At 38.4% G+C, this 19,060-nt stretch overlaps 1 protein-coding gene across 5 annotated transcripts in view; it reads left to right on the top strand.

The window, feature by feature from the left end:
• Positions 1 to 19,060, top strand: part of PLEKHA5 (pleckstrin homology domain containing A5) — a 159,403-nt gene that overhangs the window by 75,497 nt on the left and 64,846 nt on the right. For all 5 annotated transcript variants that reach the window (XM_066550907.1, XM_066550906.1, XM_066550909.1 and 2 more), the window contains exons 4-5: positions 15,968 to 16,051; positions 16,993 to 17,113. In XM_066550907.1, the coding sequence (XP_066407004.1) occupies positions 15,968 to 16,051; positions 16,993 to 17,113 (205 nt within the window). The remainder of the gene's footprint in view (positions 1 to 15,967; positions 16,052 to 16,992; positions 17,114 to 19,060) is intronic.

Below are 19,060 nucleotides of genomic sequence, written 5' to 3'. Positions count from 1 at the left end.
TTCCAAGATTTGTATTTAGACATGCTTGTCTGCTAAATCATGTCATAGAGATGAAATGTAGCAGGAATTTGAGCTTTTTTAAATTAGCTTGCAATGCTGGATGGGAAGTACTTTCCAAATAGACACTTGTAAGGTACCTGATTTTAACACACAGCTCATATGGCAGTGTTACTGGATGCCAGGTTTCAAATGTGATTTCGGGGGTTGTAAGTGCTTGTGGAGGGCACAAAACAGAAAACCAGGTACATTTCCAGTCAGTGTATATATCTGTGTGTATATCACCTGCAAATCTGGGTGTTTATTTCCGTAGGGATGTCGTATAACGAGCTGCAAAATCTGTCAGCATAAAAATTATTTCGGAAAAAACACCAGCCAACCTTACAAAGCAGTATCTGGTTGTAGCTTAGGATTTAAATAACTGAAAACCACTTCAGTTTCCACTTCATGGTAACTGTTTTCTCTTCATAGGAGAAATATAAAATGCATGTCTTCTTTTCTCCTCCGTGGCAGTTAAATGTCTAATTGTAAAAGTGCTGCAGTCCTGTGACACTCAAAAATATTGTCAGATTCCAATTTTGAGAAGGTTTTTTATATTTTATAGCTAGAAAATTACAGCACAATTATCTCCAGGGAGGCATTTAGCAAGGGAAGCCCAGGGTTTTGCTGTGTCACTTTGATTTTGGTTTCTTTTGGTGTTCCTTTAAGGATGACAAGTCTTGATGGATGAATACATGCAAAAAAAATGTCGTCTTCATCTGTTTGAAGATTCTGGGGAATACTGCAACTCATCTCAGTAAAAGTTAGGTATTGATTTTCATCAGGAAATAATTCCAGACAGAATTTGGATGGTCTGAATCAGAGCTGTGGGTGGATGTAATACATCAGCTTCCAGAAACCTGTGCTTAGGGTAATTTCATTAATGCAGCAACTGGCAATTCTTGTGGTATGGTGGTGTGGTGGTGATGTATTGCAGATGCAGAATGGATGTAATATTTATGATTTACGTGATTTGGAAGATGACTGTTAGCATTGAAGTTCCTTTGTAGCTCTGACTCTTCATGTAGGTGGTTTGGCTCCTAACCCAGAACTAACAATGAGCTCTGGGAAAAGCTTTTTAAATTCTGTTGTCGTGAATAGAAAAACTATTTTCTGTGTCATTATAGTTCCCAAATAAATTCTAATGTTGAATTTAGATAAATTTTAATGTTTCATTTTAGTGAGATGCTTATCTTACCAACTTGGTGCCTTTTTTATATTTCTCTTTAAGCTTGATAAGTTGAATTTTAATGCAAGTTTTATCACTGGTTTGTTTTATTGGGTTTTTTTAGTGTGATTTGAGCATAGCCATAATAGTTTTTTATAGGCAGTTATATCAAACTGTCTTCAAAGATGTTTAAAGTGTCCTGTGCTTTTTGGTAAACTGAATGTACTATTAGATGGAAATAAATACAGAGGCTATGCACAAAAATGAAGTGCTGGTAGCATTTTAGGTTTGGAATTGTATAGATTGAATGGCATAAATTGCTGTTGTGCTGTTCTGTTGACAGGAATTTAGGATTGTACATAAACTTCTAATTTGCTACTTTTCTTCAGCAAAAAAACCCCATGCAGCTATACATTTAAGTTAATCAGTTAAGCACATAATAATGTGCCTAAATTCTTTCCAGAAAAGAAAAGGGAATGGAATGGGGGGCCTTTCTTAAGTATAGGTCTAGAAATGCTTACTGCATATGTTAGCTTGATCATGGCTGCTAGTATGAGACTTTCTGGGTTTGTTGGTTAACTGAATAGAGGCATAGTTGGTGTGGTGGTAGCTAGAATTTTCCAGTTACTTTTTCCAGCCCATAAGAGTCACAGTCTAGCTCATAAGTTTCCTGTTTTCTTGCAGGATTTGGGTTGCTGGTTTTGGGGGTTTTTAAAGGAAAAAACAATACAGTTTTAATATGAGCAAGGTTTTAAAATCTTAAAATATACTTTTATTTAGATGTGTGGCTACCTAACATAAGCTAGCAGAGGAATATATTGATGTATTTAAAGCTGTGTGTCACTGAACTGCATGACTGAAAGAAACTTCTGGCTTTGCCTCTAAATTGAGCCAGGTGTATCAGTCTGCTATTTTACTGGTGAAAGGGGGTTACATGTGGTTCTTCTGGTGTTGAAACTCCTGTTTTATCTAAATAATATGATCCCTACTGGAACACCAGGTGTGAACATTCAGTGTCATCTGCAGATTCACTTACCTCGCCATAGAAACAAATTTTTTGCAGTAAACAAGTGAAAGCTGTCATGCAGACAAAAAATTTTCAAAAGCCTCAAGTGTGGTGTTTATTTTGGGAGGCGGAGAGGGAAGGGATAAATTTCTGATTTCACCTGAGCAGTGAAATAGTTTAGAGCCATGATCATGGAACAAATTCTTTACCTCAAAATACCTTCTGCCTAATGAAGAAAAATATGAACAACATTCATGGCAAGGCACAATTTTGCTTGCTCATACTTGCTTTTGGGGAAGCTGATGAATTCATTGCTTGAACTTAAGTTTTTTTTTTATATGCTTCATACATTGATCTATTTTCTCACTTTCTAGAATGTTCTTTTTCTGCAAAACACTGAAAACACTTATTTTGTGAAGACCGTGTTTGCTTTTATAACATAACATATTCTGAAATCAAGCTTTTATCTTGGCATTAAATCGTTTAAAACTTTAGTTATGGGGCAATGCCAGTCATTCTAGGGTTGGAGCTCTCCAAGCAAAAGTGAAAATAAATGTTATCTGAAGTTGTTTGACCAACATGTATTTTGGCTTGTGCATTTTCTGTTCCTTTAAAATGTGTAGAGTAGGCTGGATTGTTTGGTTTGGGTGGTTTTGTTTTAATTATCTCCAGGAAAAGGGCATGAGGAGGGAGGGGACCATGGCAGATGTTTTTTGCTGAGTTGTCATTGGCAGAGCATCCTCAGAGCCCTGCCTGGGGCAGGCATGGATCAGGAGTGTGCTGGGTGTTAGCAACCCTATAAACAGCAGGCATGGGAAACCTCCCAGGCCAAGGCATCAGTATGGCCAAACTCCATAAATTCCTACTCCATGGAAGAGTTCTCCTAGTGACAGTTTGTTTTCAACATGCAAAACTTACTTTAGTCCCCATTCTTCATGTGGAATGAGAAATTGCTGGTGAACTGATTTTTTTTTTCTCCTCTCCCAGCTTCTATTGTTAAAATTCATTGCTTTATGAGGTCCAAATTGCATATTTGGAGGAGAATAATATTCAAAAATACCTTCAAAAAGGCTCTGTCTTCAAGGGACTCTTATTGTGATGTCCACCATGAAAGAGTATCGTTGTCCATACAGCTCTGGCCAGTAGCCTGTTCTAGAGATTTTATTGCCACCTTCATCAGAGCAGGATGCACAAAACCAGGTTGATAAAGAGTTAAACACAGTCTGTGATTGCTGTTCCATGAGTTCTGTGGTGCCTGGAGCTCTAGTGGGCACCAGGAATCCAGGTTTAAAGGAAAGAAACAAATAAATATTGGTGTTTTCAGCCAGGAAAGACCAAGGGTGTTGGGTGTTTTCCTCTTAGTGCCAATTCTGAAGTATTGTGCCACTCCAAACCTGCTGGCCATAAATACATCTCCAAACTCGCCATGGTTTGGAGTTAGGAAAGGGAGTACACCCATAGAGAAGCTGGATCCCCATAAAGAATGCAAGATTTGGCATGCCAGAAGAAAACCATTCAGAAACAGTTGAATGTCAGAAGGTACATAACAAGTAGAACTGTACTGAGTAGCTGGAGAGCTGTAAAAATTCTGCATAGCATTGTTACTTTATAGATCTGGAACATCTCTAAAGTTGCTGATTCTGCAAAGAGGATATAAGGTGAGAGATGCTGTAAAAACATATTTCTTTACAAATCCTCTGTTTTATAGTCTTGAAATGTAGCCTAAAATCTGCTTTCCTGATACAATATGTAATCCAGAAAGAAAAAAAGTAGGAGAAGGAGTTTTCACTTCTGAGTTTCATAGGAATAGTCCCTGCCTTGCAAATCTCTTCCTTATGTTCATGTTTTCTGCTGGTAAGAGGAGAATTGAGTAATTCTCCATATGGTAAACAGCAGTTAATTTGACTTTTTTGGATACTATTTTACTAGTCCTTTAAAAGTGTTTCCAAAGCCAGATTCAACATAAGAAAAACTTAAACAAGTTCCTAAAGAAGTCTATAAAGAATAATGTTCCCACCCAATACAGAGGGTGTTTTCTCTGGGGTTTTCTTTGCCATTTTAAAATCCCGTGAAATGACTGACATTGAGTGTGATCCCAGTGTTCTTCTGTCCCTGACCTCTTGCTCTGACACAAATGAAATAAACTGATTTTCCCTTCCCATAAGGAGTTTCTCAATGAACTGAGTCTTCACCAGGATATTTTTCACTACCATATAGTTACACTTTTAGAAATGTCAGGTACAGATGAACTGCTCTCTCATTAAAAACACTTAAAACACATTAAAAACACATTACAAAATCACTTTTGCCTGATTGAGGCTGGAGATATTCTTACACAATAGCTGTTGCCAAAAAAGCCAGTTCCATGTCACTTTGCTGTACCCCAAGCTTGAAAAAAACACCTTAGAAAGAAAAACAGCTTCAAGATCCTGGCTGTCACTGAGGTATGAATTTAATGGAAGGTCATTGGAGACATCATGTCTGTTCAAGAGGTGTTGTCCTGTAGTTTTCTCTGCTGCTCTGCAGTTTAACCTTGGAAGGAACAACCTGGTGTGCCATTTGCTGAAGCACAATGTGTTGCTGGGTCAGCAAAAGTCTTTAATAAATATTAATTGTTATTTCCATTGTATTGTGAGGTAAGGATACAGTTGTGAGTCAGGATGTAAAACTAGGGGACTACTGAATTATAATGTTTTTTTGCTTGGTATTCTTCCTGCAGAGCTGTCAAATGTGCTGACAGTTCACTTTGTAAATAAAGTGTAGTTGTTCCTCTGCATTTATGAAGCAAAAGGATAATGCAGATCAATCTGTGTAGGTGTTGAAATCGAAGATGTGAAAATACAAGGGGAGGCAGCCAAGAAATGCATTTTGTCAAATGGAAATTTCTGGACTTCTAGAGCCAACAGTTTGATTATGAGACCAATAGGCATCAAAGTGATTGACAGTCTGCATATAAGCAGTGGGTGGCAGACGTAAACTCTCTTGATCAGATGGGGTTCTGAAATTTCATCTGTAAATTGAATGATGATATATCCTGCTACATAAATGCTGTTTTTCTTGTGGTACTTACTTTGGCCAAGTCACCTTCTAAAATACCTGACATGAAGCACATTCTAAAAACCATATCTGTTTTGTTGGTGTTGTTTTTTTTTTTTAATGCTAGTGTATTTATTATAGCACTTTAAATAATTAATTTGTGTTTACCCATTATACAGATTTTTGTCCTTAATTTAAAAAGGCCAAATTACTTTAATTAGAGAAAAAGTGTTACTCTTCATCTGCTCTGCTTCCTTACCTGATAGTGTGTATTGGTGTTGCTGCCTCTTCAGCCATCTGTTTAAATTGTGGTTTTCATTTATTTTATAAGAAACTTGGCATTGAGATGGGAAGAATTAAAGCATTACTTAAGGAAATAGGATTTAATCTTATCATGTATTCAGCTTGACTTGCTTTTTTTTTTTTGCTATTTGTTAGGTAGACTGGTTCTAAAAATCAATTCATTTTCTCAAAATAACTTTTATTATGGATATTTTGTATATGGGTGGGTCCATCTGGGCTGACATTCTCTGCCTGATAAGGACTTGTGTTGATGTTTTAAGATGAGTTGTGAGAGCACCACATCAAAGTATGATACTCTCTGGTGTTCTTCTGTAAATAGTGTAAGGATGCTTTTCCTGAAAAGCAGTATATTTTTTTTCCTCAAAAGCAGCCAATGCCTGCCTACTTTTTATAAATGCTGGAAGTTAACAAGATGAATAATAGGCAATGATTACTTGAAAATTAAATAAAAGAGGAGATGTGTGGGCTCACTGCAGTTAGATCAGTTCTCAAAGCTACCCCACAAGCCTGATTGGTGTCCACACCTGTAAATTAAAATACATTCTTTGTGTACCAGGATTGTTAGTCTGGTTTAGGAGCAAAGGAGCGTTAGGTGTGAATGTTTCAAGAAAACAGTGTAGGGTCTATTTTAAAGGTTGTGAGGGTTCTGAGAAAATCTTGAGATCATTTCTGATCTACTTGTGATGTCAAACAAATCCCATAACCAATTTTATTTGTTGCTGACGTTTTTAATCTTTTGGAGACTTGTAGATCAATTTGCTGCTGTTCTAAGGCAATAATATTGTTATTTTTCTGAGATGATCAGCTCATGAAGCTGCACTCAAATGAACTGAAAGAAAGGAGAGCTCAGCGAGGCTCAGCTGGGACCTTGGGGATGACAAGTGACACGTTCAGTGTTCCAGCTCAATGCCACACTTTGTACCCCGTGTTGTCTCTGGGCTTGAACTTCACGTCACAGGCAATGAATATTTTTAATGGAGTTTGTACTCTTTTGTCTGAGATGAATGCAGGCCCACACATGGTGTAAGCTTCAATTAATTATCCTCTGGGGCCTGCTGCACATATTTGCATATGCTCTATCAGTGGACCACCAAGATTATTCAATTAAATCCTCACAATGGCTTTAAGAAGGCCCGTGATTAAAGCCTTAGTGATGACTGTTCATTTATAAAATAATTATTTTTATAAATTTCAGTCTCGGTGCTTATTTCTTGCACAATAGGATCTGTTGGGAGGGACAGCTTGAAATATAGGATGTGTCCGAATAGGTACACAGTCTGATAGACATCTGGATGCACCAACATTTCAGCTGTTTTCTTCTCTCAGATTGCTAAAAGAAAGATTTCTAATCATTTCCCAGATGACAATGACTTGGCAAAAGTTTGCCAGACCATTTTTCTCTCTCAGCAGACTTAGGAAGGGTCTAGTTACAACCTGGTGCATTCTGATAAAAGTGCTAGATAAACATGGTTTTCTTTTAGAACTTCTGCTGAGTTACTAATAGAAATGTGGTTTTATTTAATAAAAATGGCTGTTTACCAGAGGTGTGATTGTGTGGTGACTATGCCAATTCCCAGGTATCTGAAGTGATCAAGAAATGGAAGTTGTGTAGCTGTCTGGAGACAGTGTAATGTTGTTTCACTTCTGTATAACCTTGGTTTAGATGATTAAAGGATTGGTGTGATTTGCACAATCTTAGGAAAGCACCAATTGCAAAAAAAACCAAAGCAACCCACAATTCGTTTAAAAAAAAAAAAAAAAAAAAACAAAAAAACCAAAAAACCTGAAAGCAAACAAATCTGAGTAATGATAAAATCTACCAGATAAAAATGTCATCAAAGGTAGAAAACGTAAGATAAATGAGGTATTTAACTACTTCTATTAATGACTATTGGTTTTTTGATCCCAATGTGCTTAGAGAGATTTGCAAAGCAACACTGTGCTTTTACCAAATGTCTTTTGAAATTCTGCTGTTGAATTTGAGGTAGTAATTCACTGAAATTATACAATTTTCTTCTATTTTTATGGATCTATTGGATTTGTAACTCAATAAATTGAGGAACTTTACTTTTTTGCAATTCCATAGGAGGAGCTTATTGAACAAATACACAACTGTTTCCACTTTAATAGGTATTACACTGCTTAAATTGTCTGCATTCACTTTTCTTAGAAGTATTTTCAGTTTTTTTTTTCAAAATATAATTATTGAAAAACATTTTAAAATTGCTAAGAGGAATTGCTATTAAAATTACTCTCTCTTGTAAAATATCTCTAATTTTCATGCAGTGAAATGGAAGCATAAGTCAGAACTGCCTTTTGAATTCTTACTTCTATTTCTAAAGCTTTCTCAAGAGCACATCTACTTAGGCTTTTAATAAATGAAATAGGCCAAGGCTTGCATCACTGAGCTTAAGTGGTATGTGGTGAAGATAATTTTCTGTCTAGTGAGCTTTGAAAAGAGTAAAAGTTGCTATGTAGCTATAAAAGCATTTGCTAAAAGTTTTTTACTGAATTTGATGCTTGTAGTTGTAGAGGGGGTGGCTAAGAGAGCTCAATTATCTCAATTATCTCTAATTTACTTGGTGTGATGAATTTCTTCTGGTAGTGTTGTACGGTTGTGCTCATGCAATCTGTGTTCATTTGTCCCTTATAAATTCAAGTCAGGTTCATTTCTTGTTCTGAAAATCTCTAATATTGTATATGTAAGAAAACACCAATTAGTGGTTTCTAATTAACCCCTATTAATGCAATGTCCCAATTTATTAGTGTGCTAATATGAGTGGTCAAACTCCAGCAGCAAAAGACAGCTTTTGCTTTGTATTGGAACAGGGGTTTTTTTGTTTGGGTTCTTTGTTTTGGGGGCATGCTTGTTTGTTTGGTTTGGGTTTTTTGGTATTTTTTGTTTTGGTTTTTTTTGGGGGGGGGGTGTTTTGTTGTTTTTTTGTTTTTGTGGTTTTTTTAATTAAATGTGGCTTTTTGCTGCCCTCTCTACAAGTTAGCTTTACTTGTTCTACCCTCTCTACCTCTTCAGGGAGAGGGTGCAGTGTCCCTCCTGCATCAGGGAAGCAAGATTTTGGAAAACATCAGCTGATCAGCCATCTGCTGTCAGTTTTCACAGAATGCCAGGCTGGAAGGCACCACAGTGGGCATCTGGTGCCACCTCCCTGCCCAGGCAGGGTCACCTCAGATCACAGGGCACAGCAGTGTGTGCAGATGGTTCTGGAACATCTCCAGAGAGGCAGATGACCTCCCTGGGCAATCTTGGTGGGCAGTCTTGGTCTGCACAGCTCATAGGGTGGAAGTTCTTCCTTGTGTTCAGGTGGAACCTGGGCATCAGTTCCTGCCCATTCCTCTTGTCCCACCATTGCTGGGCCTCACAGTCCCTGCTCTGAGCCCCCCCTGAAGGCAGGGACAGACAGGGATGAGGTCTCTTCTCAGACCTGAGCAGCCCCAGCTCCCTCACCTTTTCTCCTGAGAGATGCTCCAGTCTCCCCACCATCCCCAAAGCCCTCACTGGATCCCTTCCAGGGGCTCCATGTCTCTTTTGTCCTGAGGAGCCCAGAACTGGACACAGCACTCCAGACATGGCCTCACCAGGGCTGAGAAGAGGGTGAGATGATGATGATCTCAGAGATGGTGATGAGTGTCCTGTCATCAGCACGAAGAGGCAGCAGCAGCCAGACTGGAGAGTCCAGTGGTGCTTCTGCTCCTCAAACCACCTGCTGGACCATGCTGCTCCAAACCCTGGCTCTCTTCAGAAAACATAGTGTGGGATTTCGCCTCAGAATTGTTACTCTAGGTCTTGGAATCTCTCCAGGGAGTTAACCATTAAAGGATCCTTGGGTTCCAAGTCTGAGGCTTACAGAGAGTTCTGCCTCCTAAAACCGACTTCCCTGTTCTCCTAAATCTTACCTCCAATAGCAAACAGGGTGTTAGTCATTTTTACTACAGAGTAATGCTTACAGAATTGAACATTTTCTTCATCTGCAGTCTGCTATCAAGGTACTGTATCAGACCCTGTGCCCAGGGCTCAAAATGTAATGAAATGTTACATAAATTGATGACACATGGCAGATGCATCTCAAAAATTGCCACCACAGCTTTGTGGCCCTTACTGAGCCTCCGTATTTTATCAATTCCCAGATATGTTGCCTACGGAATGAAAGACACCTCCCACAAAGTTCTAGGAACCCTGAGAACAGTAACTTTTCCTGACAAGGGAGTGTTTGATTAGCAAGAGAAGTTTTTTATTAAAACCATCTCAATCTGTACTAGAGTGCATGCAGTTTTAGCAAGTATTTCATCCTAGTATTCTGAAAGAGTTGTTTTTTACAAGGTTTGCTCCTTCTTATGTAAACTTAGTTTTATGTTGGAAATATATCATGAGAGCATGTTAATCATATCTGCTCAAGTGAGAAAAGGCTGTTTTCATATGGATATTTTCACTGGAATATGAGTGTGGGTTTAAAATGGTCTCATTGAGAGGAAGGCTTATAATTTTGGGGCAGCAGTGCTTAATCTTTTGGAAAATAAAAATAAAAGCTGGACTACAGTCAGCCATATAGAAATGTCCAGATGCTTTTCACTACAGCAGCAGCAGCAAAGATACCAAAGCTGCTATAACTATAGCTGAGGAGGACTTAAAAGGAAAGTCTACAGAACTGGCAGGTTGCCTGAAAAAACTAACTCAGAGCAGCCCAGAAAAATGGTGGCAGCAGTAACTACAGTTTAGGTGTTACATTGTCTGCCAAGAAAATGAGTGGAATTTTGTCTGCACCTTCCTAAAAGCGTGTGCACACACAAAGGGTCACAAACACTTTGTTCTCAGCAGTGTATGGGACGTGTTACAGGTCTGTCAGCACTTGGGAACTGGCTGTCTCTTCACTCCCACTTTTCCTGGGGCTCCCTGATGTTTAGTTACCACACTCAGATGTTTCCCTGTGGAGCCATGCAGCCCCCTTTCCAAACTTGTTGTTGAAAAACCTTAATTGAAAAAAGGCTCGTGTAATTCCAGGGTATGATAGCACTGGTAAAAAAGCGCTTGCATTTGCTGTTTGCTGTAAAATGTGGCATTGCAGATTCAGTAAAATAGAAGTGCAGCTTAGCCACAGACCACATCCTTGCTTGCTGTTGTGTAGGGACTGCATTTACTTAATTTTTTTTTCCAAGTTCAGACAACTCTTGGTTAGGTAAGTATAACTGCATTTATTGCTGTTAGAAATGAGACATTCATATGCTGCAAAGCAAGCACATAAGGCAGAAATGGCTGATTTGATTCTCCAGGTGAGGAATGAAGGGCTTCATTCACAGAAACCAAACAAATCTGCCCTAGACTTGTCTTATGTTTGTTTCCAGTTGAACCTTACCTTTAAATATCAGCGCAGAAATTCAGCATGAATGCAGACAGCATGGCTTTATTGCTCTGGTAATCTTGGTCTTCTTACCTTATTTGTCATCTTTTCAAGTAATTTGTCATGAAAAATGCATAGAACTGCTTCTCATAAGAAATATGTCTCAGCATATTTGTGCTATGTAGGGATTGTGTGTGTCCATAATAGAGATTAGATTGCCAGCCTGTGAATCTCAAGACCTGGAATAAATGTTAGGAAGCAGATATTTGGTGTAGCATTCTTCTGAAATGTGTTCTTCAGTGCTCATTTGTCAAAAGGAACAGTGTTTCTAAATTAAAGATTTGGAGGCCTCTTAAAAGTTGTCCTGGTTTGTGATTTTTGTTTGTATTCAGCCTTTGCTTTGATGGCCACATTGACAATAAGCAAATGAGAAGGCCTTAGCACTGAGGAACACATAAATAAAGGCTACAAAGAAAGGGCATGAGAGAAGCTTTGAAGTGGCATCTAGCTTTAATTTGAGTGGGAGAAAACCAGATGTGTCTTTGGGAGTTCTGGCCCAGCTCTTTTTTTTTTTTTTTTTTTTAGAGGACAGGGAGCTCAACCAAATCATTCAATGGAGAGACCCCAAACCAACTGTTTCCACCCTTGTCCTTTGATCTTTGTTGCCACTTTGGAGTGAACTGTTTTGTTCCAGAGGAAAAATGGTCTAACCCTTCATTTTAACTGTACAACTGGATTACAGATCTCCTTTTTCCATTCCAGCTGCAGTTATCTGAGTTAATTTCCTATGCAATATACTGACAAAGATGATAGTGACTTCAAAGCAGCAAAACTGATGGTGCACAACATTTTGGGTCAGCAGTCCTGAAAACATGAGATAGAAAACAAAGAAACCTGCTTGTGTAGGACTTATGTTGGCAAGCTCTGCACCTGGAATGATGTGCTTAGTTGCTGCTTACAAATAGAATAATATCTCTGAATGATATATTTGAGGGCTTTTTTTTTTCAGTAGTCCTTGGATCACATTAAACCAACAAAAAGATTGCTGTTGACTGTACACTTAGTGAATAGACTAAAACTGCACAACAAAGTTTTTGTTTTTTTTGAACATGTCTAGAAAATAAGTAAAATAATCCTGTCTTCTAAAGAGATTAAGTCTCAAAGGATGGAAGGGAGAGAGAGAGTAGAGAAGAAGGCAAATAACGTGAGTCAAATTCAAGGTTGCTGTCATTTCTTACCTGAACAGGATAAATCCTTTTGCTCTGGGAGCTTGTCCATGTGCCAGAACTAAGCTACCTTATAAATGATGCCAAAGCTTGCTGCTTTCAGAGGAAAGGATTGGAAAATTGGAAAATTCTGGAGAAAAGGGGTCAAGTTAAGTTGGTGCTGTTAGGTTGGTACCAGTTGTCTTGCACTGAGATATCTAAAAATGGATCTTCTACCCATGTGAGGCTATTTTTGTGTGGTTTGGGTTGCTTGTTTTCACATTTATGGTTGGTTTGGTTTAGTTTTGATTGACTGATTCTTTCATGGCAGGTATAAAACCACTGCTGGAATCAAGCAGAAAGAATATTATGTTGATACATGCAAGAATTATGCTTTATTTTGCATTGAATTGCTTCTCTCATGTCATCTCAATGTACTCCAGAAACTCTCATTTCTGGAGTCCAAAATATTCCAGAAGCAAATATTAATGAGGAATAGTTTTTGTCGCATACAAGTCTGGAGAAAACTCATGAATAGTAATGAAATACACAGGGAATTTTTTCCTGTCTTTGTCTCTAGTGTTTAGCATGCCATTAATATAGATCCTAAAATAGTAAGGGTCAGTTAGGGCCTTCAGAAAAAATGCAAAAGACTTTTGTGTGTGGTTGTCCTGTGTTCTCAAAACATGGGAAAAACTGGAAGGAGAAAGGAGGAGGATGTACCTCTGCATAAGTGAAAAGTAACACACTGGCTGTGTCAAAGTGAATCACTCTCTTTCCACAGAATAAAGTACATACACATAAATATGCAAGGTTGAAACTCTGAATTACACATTGGACTCGGTATAAAGTTGAAATTAGAGTTCTCAGTAAAAAAAAAAATAGGTTTTTGCTTTATTTCCTCTGAGATCTATTGATTATGTATAGATTATTGTAGTATAATAAATGAAATTCTAAGTGTGTGTGTAGCCAGCGATTTATGGATAACTGAACAAGTGTCTAAATTGGATGTTGAAGATTGTGACTATCAAACTGTAGCTTAGTTTGAATAAAACTCTCTGCAAGACAGAGTTTGAAACAAATGCCTTAACGTACTGTTATGTGGGAGGGTTATGACAATAATTATCAAGCTTCCCTACACCTTGCACAAGTATTTTGAGGAGCCTTGTCAAAATACCAGGTAAATTACTGCCAAAAATGCAATAATTAGATGAGTAATGAAAAAGTTTTCAAATGGAAGTATTTAAAATCTTTTCATGCAGTTAGACATATTTACAGTCATCACTCTTTAGTTGCGCAAGCTGAATTTCCAGTGTTCACCCATGAGATTTCACTTGTGTCTAAGCTGAAGGGAAAAAAAGCCTGTTTTTCCTTTGCCTTGAAGGGGAAAAAAGCCCGTTTTCCCTTTGCTTTACTCTTTTAGAAGGAAGTGACTATTCAGGTCTAGAAGGAATGTGCTGTACAATCCTCAGGAGCATGGCTCACGTCTGTGATATGTTTTCTGCCTTTTTTATGTAATCTCAACTACCTCCCATACATTTCAACATCTGTGTGACTAGTGGGGAAAATTGTGTTTTGTTCAAGGATTTTTTGGTGCTTTTGGAATGCTAACTTGATACATGACTCAAACCTGAAGCAAAATATTCTTGAGTATTGCTTCCTCTGCTCTCCTCTCTCACTTTTCTGCCCTCTCCCTCCTTTCCCCCCTGGTTTTGTGTGGTTTCCCCACTGCAGTCCTTGGGTGTTGCCTCTTCTGTATCATCAGCAATGTGCACTCACACAAAACCTGGGATGTGCCCCACTTTGTGTGGACCTGAGGATTTCTGGTCCCTGAGCAGAAGTCCTGATCCACTTATTTCCACATTTATGGATGCAGCTGACAGTCACCTGTCAAGGTTTAATGAGAACAAGAAGGCAACGTTTTGGCAAAGTGTTTTGGACAGCTCATCTCCACAGTTTGTTGGTTTGGGGTTTTTTTTTCACTTTGGTGTGAGAGTTTCTGAAATGTCAGAGGGGGAAAAAAAGGTTTTGGAAAGGAAGTAAAAGAGGACTCATTATCAAAGCAAAGGAACCTGGATGCTTGCTCAGGAATGTTTTGAACCTGAAATCTCTTTAATCTGGGCTGATTTCCTTGTGAGGCATTGTATGACCAGGGCAATTGGGAATGGCACAGACTGTTCTCAGAGTGTCTCTTTCCTGTCTCTTCGTTGTAATTGATCCATTTCTGCAACAACAGCTCCTTCAGGGGCTAAACTTAGAAATCTGTTGAACTCAGAACAAAGATAAAGCACTGGCAATTGCCAGCTCATCGTTAAGCTCTGTAACATAGTCTCTCCATTTAGGTATTAGTTGGTTTCTAAAATCCCAGTAGAGGAAGTACAAAGAATTGGGCTGTCTATCTAATCTTGCACTCTAGGTTTATGAAGGCTTTTCAATTCATTCACCATGAAAGTGGTGTGGATTTTTTATTGGGCTTTTGTTTGGAGGCAACTTTTAATCAATAATGCTCTATAATTGCAAATTGTTATGATCCTAAGAATTTTAGTTTAAAAGTGGAGAATATTAAGATAGTCTTGTTAATTCAGGTTGTTTTTATGAAGCAGGAAGGATGGAAAGTGTAACATTCATGAGATGAGCTGTGCTTCAAAGTGCTTGAAAGTTCACATGGTTAAATGAATAGGCAGTAAAAGAAGTAGGTGTTAAGGATGAAGTGACTCTGGAGATCTTCTAGTCCAAGACCTCTGCCAAGGCAGGCTCACCTAGAGCAACAGACACAGGTGGTGGCCAGGCAGGTTTGGAATCTCTCCAGAGGAGGTTCCCCAGCCTCTCTGGGCACCCTGTTCCAGTGCTCAGCGCTTTTTGCTCATATTCAGGTGCAGCTGGCTGTGTTTCAGTTTGTGCCCCTTGCCCTGGCACTGGGCTCTTGTCACTCACCCTCCAGACATGTGGATGCACTGATAAGATCCCTCTCAGTCATCTTTTCTCCAGGCTAAACAGGCCCAGCTTTCCCAGGCTTTCCTCCCAGGAGAGATGCTGCAGTCCCCTCATCATCCCCACAGCCCAGTGCTGAACCTTCCCCAGCAGCTCCTTGTTGCTCTTGCTCTGAGGAGCCCAGACCCAGCTCTGCCTTTCTCTTCTTCCCTTCAGAGGCTGGAGGACTCAAGCCCAGACATTTCTTTCCTGTGTGGCAGCAGCTGATAGTTGTTGAATTTGGGCAGTTTCTTCCAAGCTGTGATCTATCAGGATCTGCAGTTCAGGGGAATGAGAAATGCAAAGGGGAGCATTTTTGTGCTGTTGGGGATGAAGCTCAGCCTCTGGAAGACACTTCTGAGCAGCAACCTGAATTAAAAAGTCACCTGCAAAAGTAGAACTGTGATAGCAACCCCTCACTCTTCTTCCAGTCACTGGGTATTTATCTGTAATACTGGAAATTTGAAACTAGTATCTTCATGTCCTGAGGATGAAGACAGTTGCTTTTACAGTAGTGTTTTATCCTTACAGAGCAGTTAAATATGTCCCATGTTCATCTTGTCCCTGGTTTTGAATACATAAAGTCATAGCTGAAGTGAATTATCTATGTTTATATATGAACTAAAACCACTTTTATTGTTTTTATAATTCAGAATGGTTGCCAAACCAGTGCCAATGAAGATTATTCAATACTAGTTCTCATCCTTTTTTTTTTGTTTGTATATATATATGTGTGCATTTGTGAGTTTGTACACTTATGTTGTTACATGCCATAATGAAATATTCTTAATTGTTTTCACTGAATTGATACATTTGATGCACTGGATTTACATAATTGAGCTGGAAAATCAAAACTTATTGCCTAATACTTTTCTTTCTCTCTCTTTCACAGTCATAATGAACGAAAAGTGACCTGCAAACATCCAGTGACAGGACAGCCTTCACAGGACAATTGTATTTTTGTTGTGAATGAGCAGTAAGTGCCTTCTGTTTCACTCTATAAAACATAGGCTTTAAAGCCCATTAATAATGAAGTAAGATTCAGTGATTACTAGTGGCAATATTTATTTTTTCCAAGTCAGATCAACATGTAGATAGTTTTACTTGTTTAAATCACTTGAAAGCAATGATAAATATTTTAAATTGTTAAGATAGAAAACATAGCGCAGATTAGTTGTATGATAGAAATGCATCACATTTATGCACTGTATGAATTTCCTCTTATCACTTTAATTGTTCTGTAATTTAAGTAAACAGCCTAGATATTATATAACAATCAGATAAACTTCCAGAAAGGGATAAATTTTATAATCACTTAGGGACAATCACAAGCTGTTAATCTGTAATGTTTTGCCTGATAGTTTCTCCTCAATTGATTATTTCCTTGGCCAGTTGGGGCACTTTCTGAATCATTGGATAATAACTCAGATTTGCTGTCTTTGCATTAGTTTTTTAGAGCAATACATGAAGGTCTGCATGGAGCTCATGCCTGAGCTCAGGATTTTGTTGGGGTTCTGGGTGTCCTCCCTACCACCATTGCTGTAACACATTACATGGTGGCTCCAGTGCAAACCACCAGAACTGGCCAAATTTCACCAGTGTGAGAGGGGGGCAAAGCCAGAGGGGGCCTTTGGAGAGCATTTCTTCCCATTTCCATCTCACACTCATACCTGTCTTTTTCCCTCCCACCAACACCTGGTGCTAAGAGAGAAATTCTGATTTTAAGCAGCATCTTAAAATTCATCTATAACAGGTTGGAGTTTAAAACACAGTGCAGGTAACTCTGCAATGAAGTGTGAATTGCTTTCAAAATGGAAAAGTAGGACACGGGCTGTACAAAGCTACATCTAGGGGTGCTTTTTATTAGCAGTCTGCACACACAGCATGTTCCAGTGCTATTACATATTCTATTTTCAGGACTGCTGCAGCAATGTCATCTGAAGAAAAGAAGGAACGACCTGTAAGCATGATAGCTGAAGCAACTAACTATAATCTGGCATCAGATTATGCTGCTCATCCAATGAGCCCTGTGGGCAGAGTAAGTCTTTATGTCCAAATAAATTAGAACTAAAGTAATTCAGTTATTCCACAAGGTGCTAGACAGTGCTGTGTATTAGTGTTCCACTGAAAAAGAGAAACAACGCTTACATATTTTTCAGGGCACTCAACTTCTTCCAGGTTTGATTTGGAAACTCAAATTGTCACTGTAGCTGTAATTTTTATCAGGTATCTCAGATCTTAATGACTTAAACTGACTTTTCTGATCTGTGTGAACAGTAAAACCCTGAGTGACTGATGAGGCACCTGGGCCAGCACTGTTGCAGAAAGTGCTCCATCACAAACAATTGCCTGGATGCGTCCAGGTAAAACAGAGAGAGTTGGGATTGTGAGCAAGAAGTAGTTGTGAGAGAGGTGGGAGGTGACCCTAAATAGCAAGTGACATTGGGCCAGAGCAGAAGTCCTGGCTTCCTAGAAAAATTCCTGCTAAATGGTTGGGAGAATCCCAGGATCACCTTAATTTTTGTTTTACTTCTCCATTCACCCAGTTTCTCAGGAGGTTAAGGTAAATGCCCAGGTGTTTTTACCAGCTTTTAGGTTTATTGGATAAAGCTGATGAGCCTATTGTGTGCATTTTTTTTTTTTAATTTTCAGGTTTCCTGAGAGAGGAGTGCACTTGCTGCAAAATTAGGAAGTGCCTTAAGTCTTTTAGGAGACCAAGAAAACAGCTTTTTGATCAGTGATGACAGACAAGAGCTGTCATCTCTTCTAGCCAGTAGTTAACATTTAAACAAGAGGGAAAAACCCTGTACTTCAGCTAGTCATTGAAAATGCTAATCCTGAGAAGTGCTTTTTCAGAAAATCAATCCAGCCTACAAGGGAAAAATAAACTTTGGAATATGTTCTAACTGAGAAAATTCCTTAATGTCAGAAACTTGGATTGAAATAATTGACTTACCATGTGGTAAGAAACATTGCAAGGTTCCTTCCAGTGCATTTTGGAAACTTTTTTGTTGTTTTAAATATCTCATGAGACAGGCAGAATCCTTGACCTACGTTAGAAAACTTATTTAAAAACTTATTTAATCAGAAAAGTGTCTTAATCTATTAATGTTGCTGGGGGGAAAAATAGAGAGTCACAGATGTATTATGAACAGTAACAAAATCCATCTCAACTTTCATATGATCATGTTTAAGTCCATGCAGGAAAACCAGTTAAAAATACAACAAACTAGAAAACCCCCAAACAACAACAGTAAAAAACAAACTCAAAACCAGCGAAGTCCTAAAACAACCAAGCAAGCAAAAAACCCCAGGTAATTTCTTGTTAGAATCATAAAAATGATGTAGAATGCAATAATTACATAGCTAGTTCTCTCAAAATTCATTTTCTGGGAAGCAATCTCAGGTCAAATATGCAAAATTAATTACAATTTAGGAGCATGTGTCTTACATTTTTCTCACTTTTCTTTCAAAAGAGATGAAAATGCCCTTTAGCCTAGTGTTTGTTTCATAGTCTTCGAGAAGGAAATTGAGATTTCTCTGGCCCAGTTAATGTGATTTCTTCTACTTTCATTGATTAATGACACTTTCGTTTCCTGTGAAAATAACATTTTGAAAAAAATAGATTGTTCTGTTTCTCATTCCTCCTGTTCTAGTTATTTAAATGCACTTAAAATATTAATATGATTATTGTGGCTGCATGTGTAATTACTGTACATCAGTTTTCAAATGTGCATTTGTCTGAATTAGTGTAACACCATTTAAAAACTTGTTTTTGGGGAGGTGAATGCTGGGAAAGTAGAACCACAGCGAATATCAATCTGCCTTTTCTGGCAGCTATTCAAGGATAATGAGTTGAATCCTTTCTAAAGATAACTATAGATATGGCACCTGGGTTGTACCTGGATACAAAACTGATTTTCTTTTGTGTTTTTACTCATGTCTTCAAACACTAAAGCCTGGAATTCTTAACTTTTGACTATAA

This window comes from Molothrus aeneus, chromosome 5, assembly GCF_037042795.1.
Source record: "Molothrus aeneus isolate 106 chromosome 5, BPBGC_Maene_1.0, whole genome shotgun sequence".
Taxonomy (NCBI): Eukaryota; Metazoa; Chordata; class Aves; order Passeriformes; family Icteridae; genus Molothrus; species Molothrus aeneus.
Note: the sequence above shows the minus strand (reverse complement) of the source record. Positions and strands in the feature narration are given on the sequence as shown.